The sequence below is a fragment of the Geotrypetes seraphini genome, chromosome 4, assembly GCF_902459505.1.
Source record: "Geotrypetes seraphini chromosome 4, aGeoSer1.1, whole genome shotgun sequence".
Taxonomy (NCBI): domain Eukaryota; kingdom Metazoa; phylum Chordata; class Amphibia; order Gymnophiona; family Dermophiidae; genus Geotrypetes; species Geotrypetes seraphini.
The window spans coordinates 179,324,718-179,345,102 of NC_047087.1; the positions used below are offsets into that span (position 1 = coordinate 179,324,718).

A 20,385-nucleotide genomic window follows, 5' to 3' on the forward strand; every position below is an offset into this window, starting at 1 on the left:
CAAACCCCACCCCCACCAGCACCAACTGAACTGCCCCTCCGCACTTCTATAAAAATCAGCAGGAGGGATGCTCCCTGGCTCCCCTCCAAACCTCCCCGTATCTCAGATCTGGATGACAGCACTCCCTCCTTCCAGCAAATACTCCCCCCCCCCAAAGAAAAAGGCCCCAGCCCCCTCCCCGTACCTCTTAAGTAGGGAGCAGGAAGTTGAAAACACCTTCTGCTCTGGCTCCTCCCTGACGACACTGGGCCTTAGGCCCCTCCCCGATGCATCATGTGATGCACGGGAATGGGCCTAAGGTCCTGAATGGCTCAGGCGCCTCAGGCTCCACCCTTGGGAGGAGCCTGAGGCATCTGAGCCAATCAGAGACTTCCTTATGGAGGAACCCAAGGGAGGAGCCCGAGGTGCCTTAGCCAGTCAGAGCATTAGGCCCCTCCCTGTGCATCACATGACGCACCAGGGAGGGGCTTAAGGCCCGCATTGCAGCAGGAGCAGGCAGGAGGGTTTGACGGGGCACCCCTCCTGCTCCCGTCTTAAAGGTATGTGGGGGAGGGGCAGGAGGGAGTGGGCATCCCCCCTACCAAATCATTTGCATGCAAACTTGATAGTGAATCAAACGCTGTTTGAAAATCGGCCAGAAAATCGACCAACAGCAATTGAGTCGCTATCTTTAGTGAATCTAGGCCTATGTTCAGTATACTGTGTTCATATGTAAAAGTAATAGTAATTCCAGTGCAGTAGGGATGGTATCCAGAACCATAGGATACTCAATTCATTCTCGTGAGCATACTGCAGAAAGATGTCAATTAGAGAATGACACGGGGAGCGATCCCCGCAGCGAACCGCTGCGTGACTGCGGTTTGGCTGCGGGTTATGGTGACCTCATTAGCAAATCGCCGCAGACGCGGGGACAAATCCTTTCACCGCCCGCAAAAACGGTGAATAGATTTTTCCCCGCAGGCCAATGTCCCCCCTTCTAGGAACCGCTATTTACCTGTGTTTCACCGTGTTCGTGACCGGGTGTTAGATATCTCCGCCATGTTGTCTGTCTCCTCCAACTTTCGATCCAACTCGCACGTTGCCGCATTTACTCTCGATCCAACTTGCATTTGTCAGATCAACCCTTCCTGCCAATAGAACCCGCCCCCCTCCCCCCCCCCCCGACGATCGCCGGCAGGAAGGTGCTCAGCCCTTCATGCCGACAGAACCAGCCCTCCCCAACGATCGCGGCAGGAGGATATCCAACCCCTCCTGCCTACCCCAACCCCCCCCCCCCCCAACGGCCCTCCCGACGATCGCAGCAGGAGGATATCCAACCCCTCCTGCCAGCTCCCCAACAGCCCCCCTATGATCCCCTATGATCACTGGTAGGAGGGTGCCCAACCCCTCCTGCCGGACCCTCCCCCAACAAACCCCGCCATCCCGAAACACCACCCTTAGTCTTACTTTCCAAGTTGGACCGGACAGCTCCTCGCTCGTCTGGCCAGCAGGCCTGCCTCCGTCCAAATGAGGCGGGCCCGCCCCTCCCCTCCCCTGCCTAACCCACAGGATCCTAGGGCCTGATTGGCCCAAGCACCTAAGGCCCCTCCTATAGCGGGAGTGGCTTTAGGTGCCTAGACCAATCAGGCCCTAGGATCCTGTGGGTTGGGCAGGGTAGGGGCGGGCCCGCCTCATTTGGATGGAGGCAAGCCTGCTGGCCATACGTGTGAGGAGCCGTCCGGTCCAACTTGGAAAGTAAGACTAAGGGGGTTCCGGGGTGGGAGGGTTCGTTGGGGGGGGGTCCAGCAGGAGGGGTTGGGTACCCTCCTGCCGGCGATCTTAGGGGAGGCCATTGGGAGGACCGGCAGGAGGGGTTGGGTACCCTTCTGCTGCGATTGTCGGGAGGGCCGTTGGGGGGGGTCTACAGGAATACACAGTCTAGTACCCGAACTCGCAATCTGGGCAACTGCAACTGGGCAACCTGATCCCAAAATCTGAGCAACTGCCTGCTGCCGTCGCGTATGCTGGGACTCCTCCTGCCTTCGTGTATCTGCCGGATACGCGAAGGCAGAAGTCCCGGCATACGCGACGGCAGCAGGCAGTTGCAAATCAGCTGACGCTGGCGCAATCTTGCACACTGGGAAAGAAGAGAATCTCCGGCGTCAGCTGACTAGCAACCCCCCATCGTATGGGACACCTGCCTTCGCATATCTGCCGGATACACGAAGACAGGAGTCCCAGCAAAAGATGCAGCTGCAGGAAGTTGCTAGTCAGCTGACGCTGATGCCGGAGCTTCTCTTCCTGCCCAGTGTACACCAGGTACTGCTGGACAAGGGGAGGAGGGGAAGAAGGAAGGGAGAAAGGATACTGTTGGACAGGAGGGAAGGGGTACTGCTGGACAATGGGAACAGGGAAGGGAGAAGGGGTACTGCTGGACAAGGGGGAAGTAAAAGGAAGGGAGAAGAGGTACTGCTGAACCTGGCAGAAAAGGAGGGAAAGGAAAGGTGCTACACACTGGAGGGGAAGGTGAGATGGTGCATGGGGAGAGAGCATGTTGGGTTGTGGGGTGCGAAGGAGGGATACCACGGAGGGAAGAGGCAAGGACAGAGAGAGAAAGTGTGCAGGAGGCAGAAAGTGTTGGACTCATGGAGAGGGCAAGATGGATGGGGAGGATAGAAAGGAGGGAAGGAGAAATGCTACACTGGGGAAGGGGGAGAGCGCAGAGAGTGAAAAGTTGGACTCATGGAGGGAGAGAGAGAGATGCTTGGTTGAGGGAAGGAGGATCAGAGGAGAAGCATACAGGAGGGGTTGGGTGCCCTCCTGTCGTGATCGCTGGGGGGAGGGGAGACTTGCAGCCGTAGCCGCGGTCACTATGCTAATCACGGCAGGGAGATCTTTGCCGCGATTAGGTACAGCGGCCGCGTCTACTTACCATGTAGGCTAACATTGTAAGCATTAAAAGTACATGTCGTGTTTGTTTTTGTATAGTTATTAACTAATATTTAACTAAGTTTTAAAGTTTTAAAGAATGTTTCCTTTATACGTAAATAAAGAAAAGTATATAAAATCGTACCCGTTTGAGGCTTTTATGTATGCAGCGGTGACGGTGACGGGGCGGTGAATGGGGTTGCAGTGGCGGTGACGGGGCGGTGAATGGGATGGCAGTGGCGGTGACGGGGCGGTGAAGGGAATGGCGGTGACGGGGCGGTGCAGAGGATGGTGGGACGGGGCGGTGACGGGGACCAATTTTTTCACCATGTCATTCTCTAATGTCAATCACAGCCTTTGAACACCTCCTCCTTCTCCTCGGTCTCTGCTGCCCCCTTCAGTTTCTCTTTCTGCAGGAGAATATGAAAGGTGTCTGATCTGCTCGGTTTTCTTTTTTTAATTTGCGGTAGTTTTGTGATTTTTTTTTTTTTCTCTAGTTGCATTTTTGTGTGTGTGAAGTAAACGTTCCCTTTTGTTAAGGGTTGATTCTGTCTGGAGCAGATATATCCTTTAGGGACCTGTTGCAGTTCAGGGTCCATTCCTCTGGTGTTTGCTCCTCCCATTGACTCAGTCAGGGGCTGGAACACAAGCTGTTCAAGCACTAATAGTGTTCCTTCTGGGTTGCATTTGTCTCCCCCTTCCCACCCTCCCACATACACACTGTTTTTTATAAGGTCTAGAGGTCTAGGGGAGGTTGAGAGTTGGTCTGGGGGTCTGACTAGCAATCTGAAGATCCCAGCAAAGTGGCGGAGTTGACTGGAAGCAGATGACCTCTCCTAGAGCAGCTACACCTGAGAGGAGCTGAAGCAGGCAGCAGTAGCATCATTCCCCAGCACATGATCTGTGAGTAAGGCTGTGACAGAGTATGGGAAAAATTGGTGGGGATCTTTAAAGGCTGTTTTTTATTGTTTCTGCAGTTAGGGCCTTGTTCCCCCTCCCCTAAAATCCAATTTTTTTAAAGCTTTTTTTAGCGCTAAAATTCACCCTCTGCAGCCATCTTTGAGATATATATAGATATAGATATATATTTTTTAAAAATTTTTTTCTAAGTAAAAAGATTGGACATTAAACCCATAGAACCAGTTCCAGAAGGGCGCTCGGACAGATACTCCATATACTTTTTTTTTTTATTTGTTACATTTACATAACAAAAACACAAGTATATCCAGTTCAAACATAGCATATAAATGCTCATCAAATGAAGTCAAAGACAATAATTTATCAATGATCAAGTCCACATTAAATGGCCTAGAGTGCCAAAGCTTAAAAAAAGGTAAAGTAACAAAGTTTAACATCTTGGCAGGCAAAGAGATATGGCACATTCTTTAAATCATCAATTAGGCTGTCCAGCAAACAAATAATAATTTAAGAAACTGTCTGCAAAGGTTTATCTCTAAGAAAATCTTCTAACTGGACTGGATCCAGAAACACATATTTGTCACTTGCAAATAAAATAAGCCATTTACAGGGAAATTTTAAGAAGAAGGTTGCACCCACCGCTAAGGCCTTAGGCCTGAGCAATAGAAACTGCTTCCTCTTTATCGGAGTCTGCTTTTTTTTTTTTAATATTCTTTATTCATTTTCATATTTTACATGAAGTGTACAAAATATTGAATTACAACTAATGAATACACAATATCACTTTTATATCTATTACATAATATTCTAAACATATTTTTATCCCCTCCCCCACCCCCCCACCCTTCAAGTACTTTCCAATCACCTTATACTTATTGTATACCATATTATAACATGTTATGTAAAATTATTTTCACTACCCCCCCTCCATATGTGCCATAAAGAATACAACGAAAAGAAGAAGAGAAATCCTACTATTCATTCACTACAATATTTTGTCAATGGCCCCCATATTTTTATAAATTTAGGATATGTCCCTCTTTGTATTGCTATTGCTCTTTCCATTTTGAATATATGACAAATTGTATTCCACCAAAATGTATAATTAAGGTTACTATGATTCTTCCAGTTATTGGTTATATGCTGAATGGCAACCCCTGTCATGACTAATAAAAGCTTGTTATTTTCTGGTGAAATTTGACTTTTTTTTCTCATCATCATTCCAAATAACACTGTATCATATGATATTGCTACATGATTTTCTATCAATTTATTAATTTGTGGCCAAATTGCATTCCAAAAACTTTTAATGTAGGGACAATGATACAGTAAATGATCCAATGTCCCAGGTTCCAGATTACAGTGCCAGCATTTATTGGACTTAGAACTATCTAATTTTTGCAAACGTGTAGGGGTCCAAAAAGCTCTATGTAATAAAAAGAACCAAGTTTGTCTCATAGATGCTGACACTGTACATCTCATTCTCCAAGACCAAATTAATGGCCATTGAGATGCAGTAATTTGATGCTTAATCTCAATGCTCCAAATGTCTCTTAGACCATTTTTTGGTTTTTTATTCAAATATCCAGATATTAATTTATACCACAATGCGGCTTGATGCCCTAGGAAGTCTGCTTGGAAACATAAGAACTCTAAACTATATTGATTATTCAATGTTTTCCACTCAGGGAACCCAACCTGAATGGCCTGCTTCAATTGCAACCATTTAAAACTTTGTGTTTTACTAAGACCAAATCAATGTTGCAATTGTGAAAATTCCAGCAGTTTACCTTCTGAAATAACATCATTTAGAGACCGAATGCCTGCAATAATCCAGTTCTTCCAAAGGATTTGAGCTCCGCCAATTTTGATCTTGGAGTTTATCCATAAAGACTGATTAGTTGATTTGTTTATTGGGATAGGTGTTAATTTACTAATAAACCTCAACGTTTTCCAAGTATCCATTAATATCTTATTTTCTCTGTATCTTCTAGACATGTTGATACTTGGAAGATGAACTAAATTTAGGGTAAACAACCAATCCGGTGCATTATTTATAAGTTCTGGGAGGATCCAATACATACCCTGACGTAAAATATAGGCTTGATGGTACATAAGAACATAAGCAATGCCTCCGCTGGGTCAGACCTGAGGTCCATCGTGCCCAGCAGTCCGCTCACGCGGCGGCCCAACAGGTCCAGGACCTGAGTAGTAATCCTCTATTTATACCCTTCTATTCCCTTTTCCAGCAGGAAAATGTCCAATCCTCTCTTAAATCCCAGTACTGTATTCTGCCCTATAACGTCCTCTGGAAGCGCATTCCAAGTGTCCACCACACGTTGGGTAAAGAAGAACTTTCTGGCATTTGTATTGAATCTGTCCCCTTTCAACTTTTCCGAATGTCCTCTTGTTCTTTTATTTTTTGAAAGTTTGAAGAATCTGTCCCTCTCTACTCTCTCTATGCCCCTCATGATCTTATAAGTCTCTATCATATCCCCTCTAAGTCTCCTCTTCTCCAAGGAAAAGAGACCCAGTTTCTCCAATCTCTCAGCGTATGAAAGGTTTTCCATCCCTTTTATCAGACGTGTCGCTCTTCTCTGAACTCTCTCGAGTAACGCCATATCCTTCTTAAGGTATGGCGACCAAAACTGGACGCAGTATTCCAGGTGTGGGCGCACCATCGCCCGATACAGCGGCAGGATAACTTCTTTTGTCCTGGTTGTAATACCCTTCTTGATTATACCTAGCATTCTATTCGCTCTCTTAGCAGCTGCTGCGCACTGTGCCGTCGGCTTCATTGACCTGTCCACCATTATCCCCAAGTCCCTCTCTTGGGTACTCTCATTCAATAACATCCCTCCCATCGTATAGTTGTACCTCGGGTTTCTGCTTCCCACATGCAATACTTTACATTTCTCAACGTTGAACTTCATTTGCCATTTTGTCGCCCATTCCCCTAGTTTGTTCAAGTCTCTTTGCAATTCCTCACAGTCCTCTTTAGTCCGAGCTCCCCTAAATAGTTTGGTGTCATCTGCAAATTTTATTATCTCACACTTCGTCCCTGTTTCTAGATCATTTATGAATATATTAAATAACAGTACCTATAAAAATTTGGAAAATTTACCCCTCCCTCCTTAATTGATTTTTGCAAAGTTAATAAAGCTATTCTAGGTATTTTACCAAGCCAAAGAAATTTCGTTAAAATGCTATTAAGCTTTTTATAAAAGGACCCCTGAAAATAAATAGGTATCATACTCATTTGGTAACAAACTACAGGCAACATCATCATTTTAATAGTTTGAACTCTCCCCCACCAAGAAATATGTAAAGGGTTCCATTGCTCTCACAACTCCGTAACTCTTTTTAATACAAATTTTTCATTTTCTTTTACGGTATCTTCAATTGTATTTTTAACTTGAATGCCAAGATATTTAAATTCTTATTCCTTCCATATGAACGGAAAATCATCAAATAGTCCTTTTACACAATGAACATTTAAAGGTATAATTTCCGACTTACTCCAGTTAATTTTATAACCTGAAAATTTACCAAACATATCAATTAATTCTAATAGACAAGATAAGGTAGACTCTGGATTTCTCAAATAAAGTAAAATATCATCCGCATATGCCAAAATTTTATATTCCATATCAGAATATGGAATACCCTGTATCCCTCTTGCTTGCTGTATTGCTAACAATAAGGGTTCTAATACAACATCAAATAACAAAGGAGATAAAGGACAACCTTGTCTAACACCCCTTTGCAATTTAAAACCTTCAGATAACCTATTATTAATATTTAATCTTGCAATCGGGAAGCTATACAATGTTTTTACCATTTGTATAAATCCAGAACCTATACCAAACCATTCTAAAGCTTGATACATAAAATTCCATTCTACCCTATCAAACGCTTTTTCTGCATCCAATGAAACTGTAAAAGCCGGTTCATCCATTTTTTTTAAATAAATTTAACATATGAAACAATAATCTAGAGTTATTAGAGGAATGCCTTTTAGCAACAAAACCAGTCTGATGCGTGTCTATAATATGTGGGAGAGCTTTGGCTAATCTCAAAGCCAAAATTTCCGCCAAAAGTTTATTATCCACATTTATTAAAGATATAGGCCTGTAGTTCGAAACCAAAGTAGGATCTTTATTTGGCTTAGGCAAAACAATTACTACTGATTCAGCCATAGTACCTTTAATATCACCTTTTATAAGTTGTGTCTGATATAAATTTAGTAAATATGGGGAAAGGAGATTTTGAAATGTTTTATAAAATTCTACTGTATAACCATCACCTCCTGGAGTGGATCCAACTCTAAGAGATCTCAATGCTGTTTCTAATTCTTTTAATGATATAGGTTCATCTAAACTCCGTTTTATATGATCAGGAACCTTAGGTCCATTAATTAAATCTAAAAAATTTTTACCATCTTTTTGCCTCTCCAAATAAGGCTCGGAAGAATACAGGTCCTTATAAAATTTTAGAAATTGTTTTAAAATTATATCCGTTTGATTTGTTATTATACCATTATCATCTTTTATCCCATTAATATTAGTTCTTCTTTTTTTTTGCTTTAAGATAATTCGCTAATAATCTTCCCGCCTTATTAGAATTTCTATAATACATTGTCTGCTTGGAAAACAAATCTCTTCTTATCATTTTTGAAGCTAATTCATTATATTTACCTTTTGCTTTCAAAAGAGCTTGCAATACCTCATGTTCCCATTTACTTACCAATTTAGTTTCTAATATTTTAATTTCTTTTTCTAACTCTATATACTGCATTTTAATCTGTTTCCTAACAAAAGCCGAATAAGATATAATATGACCTCTCATAGTCGCTTTAAATGCGTCCCATACATTTTCAATAGATGTATCCTCCACTAAATTTATTTGGAAGAAATCACTAATTTGTGTTTTAAAATTTTCCAAAAATTTGTCATCCACAAGCAATGCATTATCAAATCTCCAAAGAGGTCTTCTATTCTCTAATTGATCTAATTGTAATTCTATCCATACTCCCGCATGATCCGAAATAATAATAGGATCTATGGAAGCCTTAATCACTTGTTGCACCTTATGTGATGAAATAAAAATATAATCTATTCTTGAAAATGATTTATGAACCTGTGAACAAAATGAAAATTCCTGATCATTAAAATGAAGAATACGCCATATATCCTTCAAAATCACACGATTGAGCCAAATTATCTAAACCTAAAGATTTTATACTTTTACCTGGTTTTTTATCCAATAATGGATCCATTACAGCATTAAAATCTCCAGCCACCACTAAATTAGAAGCAGCCAGTGGTAACAACATACTCTGCAACTTTTATAAAAAATTCTGATTGATTTGAATTAGGGGCATATATATTGAACAACGTCAGGGTATTATTTCCCTTACTCATATCAATATGTAACCATCTTCCATGTGGATCTGAATTTACTACCTTAAAATTGGCCATACACTTTTTATTTATAAGAACTGCTACCCCTTTTCCTTTTTACCTGCTGCTGGAGCAAAAAAACATTCCTTCACCCACCCACCCATTAGTTTCTGTGATTCCTTTATATTCAGATGAGTCTCCTGCAAACAATAAACATCCGCATTTTGCTTTTTTAAAAATGCTAATACCTTTTTCCTTTTGATTACATGATTCAGGCCATTAACATTAATAGAAAATATCTTAAAAGACATATTTTAAACTTCTCATCATAATCTTCTTCCTTCCTTCTTTCATATTTAAGATCTAAAGAACTTCTCTCAATGACACACATTTTTACCCCTAAAATACCCAATCCCTTATTAATCTTTTCCTTAATCATTCTAGTAATACCTTTAAAGCCCATCTTTTCCCCCCCTCCCCCCCAATATAATGACTGCTTAAGGACACACATTGGAACAGCAACCCCAACTTCCCCTTCCCCCCCCCAGGCAACCAATATTTATTAATAACCCCTTTATCATTTCTTAAGACAAACTCACTAACCCTCCACAATGTATCTTAGTATATCTCTTTTCTAATCATAAAATCTTTTTTTTTTTTTTCCATTTTAAAATAATTACTTTTTCTATCTGTTATTTAACCTTTGGTCACATAACCATATTTAACTCCTAACATTCCATTAATGCATCTTTATCTTCTCACCAATCTTTAAATTCATTTCCCCAATATTTTACTTCATACAATAAAACTCTATCATAAACATATATTTAATAAAGTAGTATCATTTTTCCTATATCTCATACACTCTAATCCAACAACCCCTATCATCCTTTTAATACCTAAAAACAAATATCCATATCTTCATATACTTCTTTAAAAATTGTTTACAATTTTATAATTGTTATCTTCTATTTATATATAAACATTTTTATTTCATTCTGAAAAATAATTTTTCATTTTATAATTAATTTTTTTTTTATACATTTCCTCTTTTCCAATTAAAATCCAATCCTTTTAAAACTATAAAATTACAAAATCAAACTTTACATTTGATCTTTTAGTCATCTCCTTCAATTACCAATAAATTCATATTATGTATCTTTCTTGTATATTATTCATTTTCCTTTCCTTTACTTGCATCTAAATGTCATATAACTTTTCTGTCTATAATTAGTCCATTCTACATTCTTCTTTTTATTGTCCTTTCATTCATTACTTTTCATTTACTGACTTATTAAATTAACTGAACTTTCATATTTATTTCTTAGCTATATCCATCCTCTCTTAAGTCTCTTGACTGCCAATTGTCATTTTATTTAATATCCTTTTAGTCTATCCATTCTGCTTTCTTCTTCTTCCCATCTATTTATTATCTTGTCCATTCTTCACTTTTCTCCTTTTGTTAATTATTCAAGTTCTTTATTCCTTTCTGTTCACTCTTTACTCCAGCCATCCATCCCTCAATCTCCTAAAGTTCAGTCTCATGACTTTCCAGTCCATCCTTCTTGCTTTTCCTTCTTTATATTCTTTTATTGTCTTTTTCCCTTGTCCATTTTATTTCCTGTTCTTTATTTCATATTCTTCTTTCTTCAACACTCCAAAGTCTCATAGTTCTTTACATTTAACTTTTTGTTCAATATCCATCAAACCATTCTTAATATTTTTCTTTTCATTTCAACACCCATTGTGCTAAAATGACATAGGTTCTGATTTTGAAAGAAAGGTCTTTAGCTTTTCCGGGTCTACAAAATACAAAGATTTATCCCCACAAGATACCCTCATTTTTGCTGGGTAATATAACCCATATTTATATCCTTTTTCCTTTAATTGAGGTCTCAAATCAAGGAATTTCTTCCTAATGTTTGCTGTATTTTTAGCAAAATCAGGCAAAAACCATATTTTGGACCCTTTATAATTTAAATTTTTATCTTTCTTGGCAGCATTTAAAATTTCTATTGCTTGCTGGTATCTTAACATCTTGACTATTAATGGTCTTGGTCTCCCTTGATTTTCCATATTTTTTATTGGAATCCTGTGCGCCCTTTCTATTTCCAAAGGCTGTTTGAAATCCAACTGCAGTATTTTAGGAATTAGATTTTCTAAAAACTGTATGGCATTTTTCCCTTCCAAATTTTCCTGTATTCCAAAAAGTTTTATATTCTTTCTTCTTCCTCGGTTTTCATAATCTTCCAGCTGATTTTTCAATTGAATAAGTTCCAAACTGTCATTTTTACATCTTTTTCCTTCACATTCTAAACCCTCCATTTTAGCTTCTAACTCTGTTGTTCTTTTGTTAGTTATTTCCATTTGTCTGTGGATATTCAGTATTTCTTCCTTCATTTCTGCCATATTACTCACATTTTCTTTCAGCATTTGTTTAATTTGCCTCAGTTCCTCCATAACTTCGGCTTTGCTTAACTCCTCCGACTCTTCAGCAGGAAGCGGAACCTTACTCGGGGTAATTTGATCCTGCTTCTGCCTTTTCGCCGCCCCACCAGTTTCGCTTTTGTTCTGTCGGGTGCTTGCCATGCTCCCGCTCTCTTTTCCAATATTTTTCGCCGAAATCGGCTTAAAGGGGAAAACTTTTTTTTATCAACCGTTGCCTAGGTAAGAGGAGCGCCGCGATCACACGTCCATTTTGTGTGCGCGCTAAGCCACGCCCCCCTATCGGAGTCTGCTTTGAAACATCAGGAAATATTAACACTCGTTGGCCACAAAACAGATCTTGTTTCTTAGTAAAGTACAACTTCAAAATAACCTGTTTCTCTAGTTCTGTTTTGAAAGCTACCAAGAGTGTAGCATGTTTTGTAATTGTGTCCTTAGAGGACTCAAGAAAGTGAGACAGATACAAACTGTCTGGCGATACTAATTTATCCATTTCCCCCTCATCTACCACCTCCTTAGAAGCCCTCAGAATGTAAAAGAGGTTATCAGGCTCAAAGGTATCCACATTAGAATATTGCAAAATCTCCCTCATATACATTCTTAATAGCTCCAATAGAGATGGGAAAATTTAAGAAACGAAGATTTTTAGCTCTCATATAATTCTCCATTTTTTCCATCTTGGCATAAACCATTATACTATCTTTAATGTTAGTAAAGGCAGTACTCTGTAAATTATTCACTGATTTATCCAATTTATCTAATTTATTTTCTAGCTCTGTGATTTGAGTTTCATGCTCATTCATTTTAACTGCTGTATCAGAGGAGAACTGGCACAATTTCAAAACTGTAGTTTGCAATGAAGACTCAATTCTATTAACAGTTAAACATACATCATTTAAAGAGACTACTTTTTCTTTAGGGAGAACACTCAGGCTTGGCTCCACAACCATTTATACAGGAGTCAAACCTTTTGTTCCCACCATACCAGATTGATCTGAAACACTAAGTCCAGTTATATCAGACAATTGTAAGGAAGAGGTTACATCCTCAACCTTGGAGGGTGTCTTTACTCTTCCAACAAAGCTTAATGGCTGGGGAGGTGGTGATGGCTCCTCTGAGGAGAGGGAAGCAAACTGTATACCTAAAGTTACCTGCTTTTCCAAGCTTGGCAATGAGGAAACCATAAGGCCCACACCTGAGGCTAGTAGATAGATTTTTGCCTTTCTTTTGCCCATGGTGGAAGGAATTCATAACAGTCCGCTTCCGGTTCTTCATGTGCTCCGAAGAAGCTCAAAAGGGGCATGTCCTGCTCCTTTTAGATATGTCTACCACATCTTCCCTTGATTTTAAAGAGCCTCAAAGGACCCCTCTAGTTGCGCTGGACACCGGGACTGCTGTGGGGGCTGCCTGCCTCCGATGAAATGAAAAGTACTGCTGGCGGCACTGGCAGCTCCCTCCTCGTGGCTTCCCTTGATTTTAAAGAGCCTCAAAGGACCTCTCTCGTTGCACTGGACGCCAGGACTGCCTCGGGGGCTGCCTGCCTCTGATGAAATGAAAAGTGCTGCTGGCGGCACTGGCGACTCTCTCCTTGCGGCTTCCCTTGATTTTAAAGAACCTCAAAGGACCCCTCTCGTTGCGTTGGACACCGGGACTGCTGCAGGGGCTGTCTGCCTCCGATGAAATGAAAAGTGCTGCTGGAAACTCCCTCTTCACGGCTTCCCTTGATTTTAAGGAGCCTCAAAGGACCCCTCTCGTTGCGCTGGACTGCTGTGGGGGCTGCCTGCCTCTGATGAAATGAAGAGTACTGTTGGCGGCACTGGCAGCTCCCTCCTCGTGGCTTCCCTTGATTTTAAAGAGCCTCAAAGGCCCCCTCTCGTGCTGGACACCAGGACTGCTGCGGGGGCTGCCTGCCTCTGATGAAATGAAAAGTGCTGCTGGCGGCACTGGCGACTCCCTCCTCGCGGCTTTTCCTTGATTTTAAAGGGCCTCAAAGGACCCCTCTCGTTGCGTTGGACACCGGGACTGCTGCGGGGGCTGCCTGCCTCAATTAAATGAAAAGTGCTGCTAGCGGCTCTACTCCATATACTTTGTCGTGCCCAAGAAAGGCTTCAAAGACTGGAGGCTCATCCTGGATCTCAAATACATCAATGCAGCCTTGAGGGTTCTGCAGTTTCAGATGGAGACAGTGCAATCTGTCGTGGCAGCAGTCCAGCCAGGAGAGTTTCTGTCCACTTTGGATTTGACTGAATTTTATCTCCACATTCAAATTTTCCTGGCACCCACATTTCCTGAGATTTCACATCATGGAGAATCATTACCAGTTCTCAGAGCTACATTTTGGGCTGGCAGTGATGTTCTGGAGCTACATTTTGGGCTGGCAATGGAGCTCTGGACATTCACCAAGGTGATGGTGGTGGTAGCCATTCATCTCTGCAGAGCAGGCTAGCTGGTAGATCCTTATTTAAGCTGTTGTTTTTATTTTATGTGTTTTATTGTTCAGTAGCAATGCGTGTTTATTTATAAATTACAGTTTCATTATTGACTGTTATAATGTTATTTAAGCAGATCAGAGCCTTGGTTTCAGTGAGTTCCCCATGTCCCTTCCTCTCCTGTCTTTTACTCTAGAGTGCTCGCATGCTTTGGTACGAACTGAAGGGAGCAGCAGAGACCGGGAAAAAGGAGGAGCTGTTCAAAAGCTGTAATTGACGTCTTTCTGCAGTATGTGCACGAGAATGGATTGAGTACCCTATTAGAGAATGACACGGTGGCGGTTACCCGTGGCTAGCTGCGTTTAGCCGCGGGTAACCCGCCAAAACGGTGACCCCAAAAAATGGTTACCGCAAGTTCGAGGACAAGGCCATTCACTGCCCCATGGAGCGATGAATGGTAGCACGGGGCAATGAACAATCTTGAACACGCGGTGACCGAGCGTTCGAACCGGCAGCCCACTTTTTCCCGTCGGCCATCCATTTATCTCCCTCCCTCCTTTTCCCTTACCTTTTCTTCTCAAAATGGCGATTTCTATAAGGCTACGAGCTGTATTATAGCCGGAGCCTTGAAGTCGCATTGCGTTGCCTGCTGGTAAAAGTCTCCTCTGACGCAACTTCCTGTTTCCGGTTGCATCGGAGGAGACTTCTATTAGGCAACCCGACGCGACTTCAAGGCTCCGGCTGTAATATAGCTCGTAGCCTTATAGAAATCGCCATTTTAAGAAGAAAAGGTAAGGGAAAAGGAGGGAAATGCACGGCTGGCCGGCGGGAGGGAGCTGCTGGACCGCGTGAAGGGTGCTGGGGGTGGGGGGATGGAAAGGAGAAGACGCTGGGGACGGGGATCGGGTGGTGAAAAAGACAGGGGGACGGTGACGGGGCAGTGAAGGGGACGGCAGAGATGGGGACGGGGCGGTGAAAGGAACAGCGGGGACGGGGCGTTGCAGAGGATGGTGGTCCAGGGGCGGTGACGGGGACAGAATTTTTCCCCGTATCATTCTCTATACCCTATGGTTCAGCATACCATCCCTATCTACTGGAAAAGACATCATCAAGGTAAAAACCCAATCTTTTTTTTTTTTTGCTACAAAACGTGCAAAGTGTTTTAGTGTGATAGAACCACTGCCAATAACATAGCCAGTGTTTTGGAACCTTCATCAGGGAAGTAGTCCGTTTTAGCATATTACTAAAAAAAATATATATTGGTGAAAAAAAATTCCTATTTAAACATATTTTATAATATTTCAAAACCCCTTTGTTAACCAATCCTCACTTCAAACTTAGTAACTGTCTTCTCATCACATCGTAAACATGGCATCATTGTTTCTGTCTTGTTTACGTGTCACTGGATGTCCGCAAATGATATGGAGGATGTATAAAGCATTTCAATTCCTGATTAAGGCTGTTTGGATGCACAGCATTCACCTGAAAAGAACTATCTCTGCTTTCTGTAATTCAGCCTGTATTCAGCATCCCCATCCTCCCACCCTAGCTGAATACTGTTGATCATATAACCAATGTATGCTGATGTTCAATCCAGTGTTGTGCCAAAGATGCTGTATCTACTTTGTTCAATATGTGAAATTTATGTTCTGTGAGGCATACCTTCACTAGTCTTGCAAAGTGCCCCACATAAAATTTTGAACTAGAGTGTTGCTTGGGAACAGAAATCAAGCCTATCCCTACTGCAATCAAATCTGTCCACGCCCATCCCTACAAGTAATCTTTTCTGTCCCTGTCCATCTCTATAAACTTCAGATGTAGTTATTTTATTTAATTATGCTACTGAATTAAAGGCTCTGATAGAGACCCATTTACAAATAAGCAAAGACACTTTATTAATTTGGAAATATTAATTGGGAAGAATGCATACTTTGTAAATGGGTCTCTGCCAGAGCCTCTAATGAAAATATAAAATATAAATACTCCAGCTGATGAGGACCCTCAAGTTATGTCAGCTGAGGACTTCCTCTGAAGGAGACCAGGGGTTCCTTTTGCCAAGCTTGGCAAGCAGTAGTAGCATCCCTGAGTCACAGATGCCAGCACCTCAGTGGCTCAGGGATGCTGCCAGCAACTGCTATGCTTGGTGGAGGGGAGGTCTGGCCATCTTTGGAGGAGGTCCTCAACTGGCAGTGCTTGGGGATCCCTACCAGCCACACCAAGAGTCAGCAAGTACTTCAGCACTGGAGAAATAAAACCAGAAATGCATTTCTTTTTCTTTTCAACACAGTACAAAGACATTTGCTATATACATTTCTGAAAGCTAACATATCTTAGTCAATAAATTCCTTTTTTTACATTTGTTTTCGGAGATTTATTTTCCATCAAATTGATCCCAGTTTCTCTTTTTTTCTGTTTTCTGCAAATTATTTTTGAGCAGTTGCTGCTCATTGGTTCCTCCTACCATGGTCTAGCATTTCTCTCTTTCCTCCTTCTCATTGTACAGCATCCTCCCTCCCTTCTATCCTGGATCATTCTCCCTCGTTTTTACCTCCCCACTCCTGCACAGCATTGCTTCCTCTCTCCTCCACCCCCAAGTGCAACATGTCTCCTCTCTCTCACTGTCCATCAACTCTCTCTCATTCCCTCCCTTGCTGCAAAGGGAATGAGGAAAGAGAGAGGGGGATCCAGGGTGCATCTCTCCCATCCCCTCTACTGCCACATCCAACATTTTTCCCTCTCATATCCCTCGGATCATGTGCAGCATCTTTCACCCCTTCCCACCAGCCCTATGCCCAACATTTCTCTTTCTATCACCCCTCTCCAGCACCGTGTCACATTTCTCCCTCCACCACCATGTCCGATCCAACATTCCTCCCTCTTGTATCTCTTTCAGTCTGTCCCACTGTTCCCTCCACCACCATATCCAACATCTCTCCCTCTTATCTTTCTCTTCCCCATACTTCTCTCCCTCCCTGTGACCAACAATTCTCCTCTTTCTTCCATTCCCTGTGTGCACCATCTCTTTCCCTCTCACTCACACATCCATGTCCAACAAATCTCCCTTTCTATTCTCTCTCCCACCTCAGCATCTTTCCCTCCATCCTATGTCCCAAGTTTGTGCCCTCTCCCTTCTCTGTCCCAAGTTCATGCCGCTTCCCTTCTTTCTGTGTCCAAACACGTTCCCTCCTTCCTTTTTTGTGTCCTAAGTTTGTGACCCTCCCTCCTTCTAGCCTGTGTCCCAAGTTCATGCCCCCTCTCTCCCTTCCTTGGCCCAATGCGCTCACTCCCTCCCTCCCTTCCTTTCCTCCTTCTGTGGCCCAACTACTTCCATGCCTCTCTCCCATTGTACAGGAGCCGTCCAGGTCAGCTGCCTTCTCCCTGCCTTCCAGCCGCACTTACTACTTTGCAGGGCCATGGCCCGTGATTCCTGCATGTGGCTGACCCAGAAGTCTTCCCTCTTTGACATCGGAGGGAAGGCTTTTGGGTCGGCTGTGGGTCGCATGTTGGGAGTGCTGCGCGCTGCTTTGTGGAGGGGTGCGCGTGACTGGAGGGCATGAAATGGAGGCACACTACTGAGGGTAATATTCAAGGCCTTTGAATTGCCTCCAACACCGCGGGATTCTCGTCATCCTTGTTCCCGTGCAGCTCTCTACTTTGAGCTTGGGCAGATTATCACATATATAATGTTCCTTCAATTGCAAGTTGTATAGGAATAAGAGGTGATACATTGAGTCTTCAGATGTTTCCAGTCATGCCCTTCGATAGTCAAGTCACACCATTTTAACTTTGGCAGTCTCTTGGAAAGTCTGGGCCTTTCTGCTTCGTCTGTTGGGTGTTAGGCCTTTATACCTGAAAATGTATCTCTGATGATCTGGATTAATATAGGAGAGGCCTAATGTGCTTTTTTCTTTGCTTATTCTTGATTTTAGGATTGCACCTGTGATGAGTTCTGTGCAGAGTGTTCTGTAGAATTTACACTTGATGTGCGGTGCAATGAAGACCAGACCCGCCATGTGACATCACGTGACCTCATCTCCAACAACCCCAGGGTTATACCGGTCAGTACTCCCTCCCATTCGCATCTCTTACAATGCTAGAGTTGTATATACTGTGTGTATACTGAAAGAAGAAAATGGTTAGACCTTAATCTGTGAACAATAGCTGAGTCCAGGTTCATGTTTAAAAGATCTGATTTCGTAGTGTTCATTTTAAGTTCAGATACTCCCCCTCATATGATTTCAATATATTAACAGTATGTGACAGAGAATGTTCAGGGTCCACCTCTGTTGATAAGACGTTATCCGCAAAATGTGAAACTTTAGATTTCTATCTTCCCACAATAATGCATTTAATGGAAGGAAGATAACGAGTGGGACACTGTTATCAGGATACAAATTATATCACAAATGATAGGTTGGATCAAATTGAAGGGGTTGGGGTAGGGGAAGATGGCACTATATGTTAGTGAATTAAGTCTAGTAGAATAAAAATTCAGCAGGAAATGTACAGTAACATGGATTATCCCAGGACAAGCAGGCATGATATTCTCACATGTGGGTGACGTCATCTACGGAGCCCCGATGCAGACAGCATTTCAAGCAAACTTGATTGAAGATTCAAGCTTGCTGTGCTGCATCACGCATGTATGCCTCCTGCTCCACTAGAGGGCGCATCCCCTCCTCGTGGTCTCCAGTTCGTTTTTTTCCGCTGTGCTAAGAAGACACGTTTTTTCTTAGCTCTGCCCCAATGCCTTCTTTGCACCGCGATTTGTTGTTTTTTCTTCGTTAAAAGTCGCTGTGCGTATAAATTTTTTTTCTTCTTCCTGCTCGTCGCGCTTTTCGCGCGATCCGGGGGCTCCCGGGTCGTCGCAGCCGCGGGGCCTGATTGGCCGCGGTCGCCTGGACTTCCTATGTCCCGGCCCGTTTCAGGCTTTAAAAAGTGCACCGGGTGCGAGCGTCTTCTATCACTTACAGACCCGCATCGCTGGTGCATCCTCTGCCTGGGGGCCGATCATCCAACAGAAACTTGCCCCCGGTGCGCAACCTTCCAACACCGGGCGCTCCGTCGACGACGGGCCCGCATGGCGGACCTATTTGCTGCCGATCAACCCTCGACCTCGGCCTCAGCTTCGATCTCGGCCTCGGGTACCTCGGCCCCGCCTCGGGACTCGACCTCGAAAACCCCGAGCTCTCAGAAGTCTTCGGCTCCGGTAAGTCCCCTCTTCCTTCCTCAGGTTCCATACCTCCAAAGAAGCCAACCTCGGGGACAATGGCCGGACAAGGGGGGAGTTCCTTGCCCACGGCCCCGGCGAAACCCCCGAAGACCTCGGGACGTGCCTCCACCACTCGGGAATGCTCTGAATCGAGATCGCCCCCGGTGGAGTGCACCACGGCCTCGGACATGCCATCGATGCTGTCCGTGCCGGTATTGCAGGAGCTGCTCCGAGCAATGATCACAACGGAGCTCTACGCTGCAATGGCTCACCTTCAACCGACCTCGACCTCGCGTGCGCCGGACCAGCCTGAGCAACGCATCGAGACCCCTCGAGGCAAAGCACGCCGTTTCCGCCGCCTCTCTTCTTCCTCGGATTCCTCTCCGAGGCACTCAAGGCGCGCGTCCCCGGCGGAGCACCATGGGGCGAAACGAAAATTGAAGCCCCTCTCTAAAAAGGCCCGGAGTTTGCCTCCGGCTCGAGGCCGCTCCCCCTCGACCCGATCGGGGGGACCGCTACGGGTTACCGAGCTGTCTCTCACTAACCCACAGCTCCTACTGACTCCCCCTCGGACCGGGGCTCCAGTCCGAGGCTCCAGGCTTTCGCCGAGGGAGTCCGGGGAGGGGTCCCTGACCCGACATCGGTCGGTACCCCGTACCCCGGCGGCGTCCCCGAGGGGCTCCTCAAGGCGACGCAGGTCCTCGACCCGGGAGCGTTTCCACAGCGCATCCCCGGCGTCGGATCGAGGATCCGAGCGAGAACCTCGCTATTCGAGGGAGGCTTCCCCTTCCTTCTCGGCGAAAAGGAGGTCTCGGTCACCGTCCCCACAAGGGGCCACGGGATCCCACCGACCTTCCTTCACGAGGTTCGTCCAGGACATGGGTCGTGCCCTTGACTTGGACTTACAATCCGATTCGAGGTACTCCAAGGAGTACCTGGCGGAGCTGGTTTTTTCCCTCCCCGCCCCGAGAATCCCTCTGGCTACTGCTGAACCCGGTACTCCGGCAGACCCTCATAAGGAACCTCGAGACTCCCTACATGGTGACGGCGGTCCCATCTAAAATGGAGTCTA

General features: G+C 43.9%; 1 protein-coding gene across 3 annotated transcripts in view; it reads left to right on the plus strand.

Annotated features, from left to right (window-relative positions):
* POLR2C (RNA polymerase II subunit C) overlaps positions 1-20,385 on the plus strand; it is a 90,515-nt gene that overhangs the window by 27,020 nt on the left and 43,110 nt on the right. For all 3 annotated transcript variants that reach the window (XM_033940676.1, XM_033940675.1, XM_033940677.1), the window contains exon 5: positions 18,031-18,159. In XM_033940676.1, the coding sequence (XP_033796567.1) occupies positions 18,031-18,159 (129 nt within the window). The remainder of the gene's footprint in view (positions 1-18,030; positions 18,160-20,385) is intronic.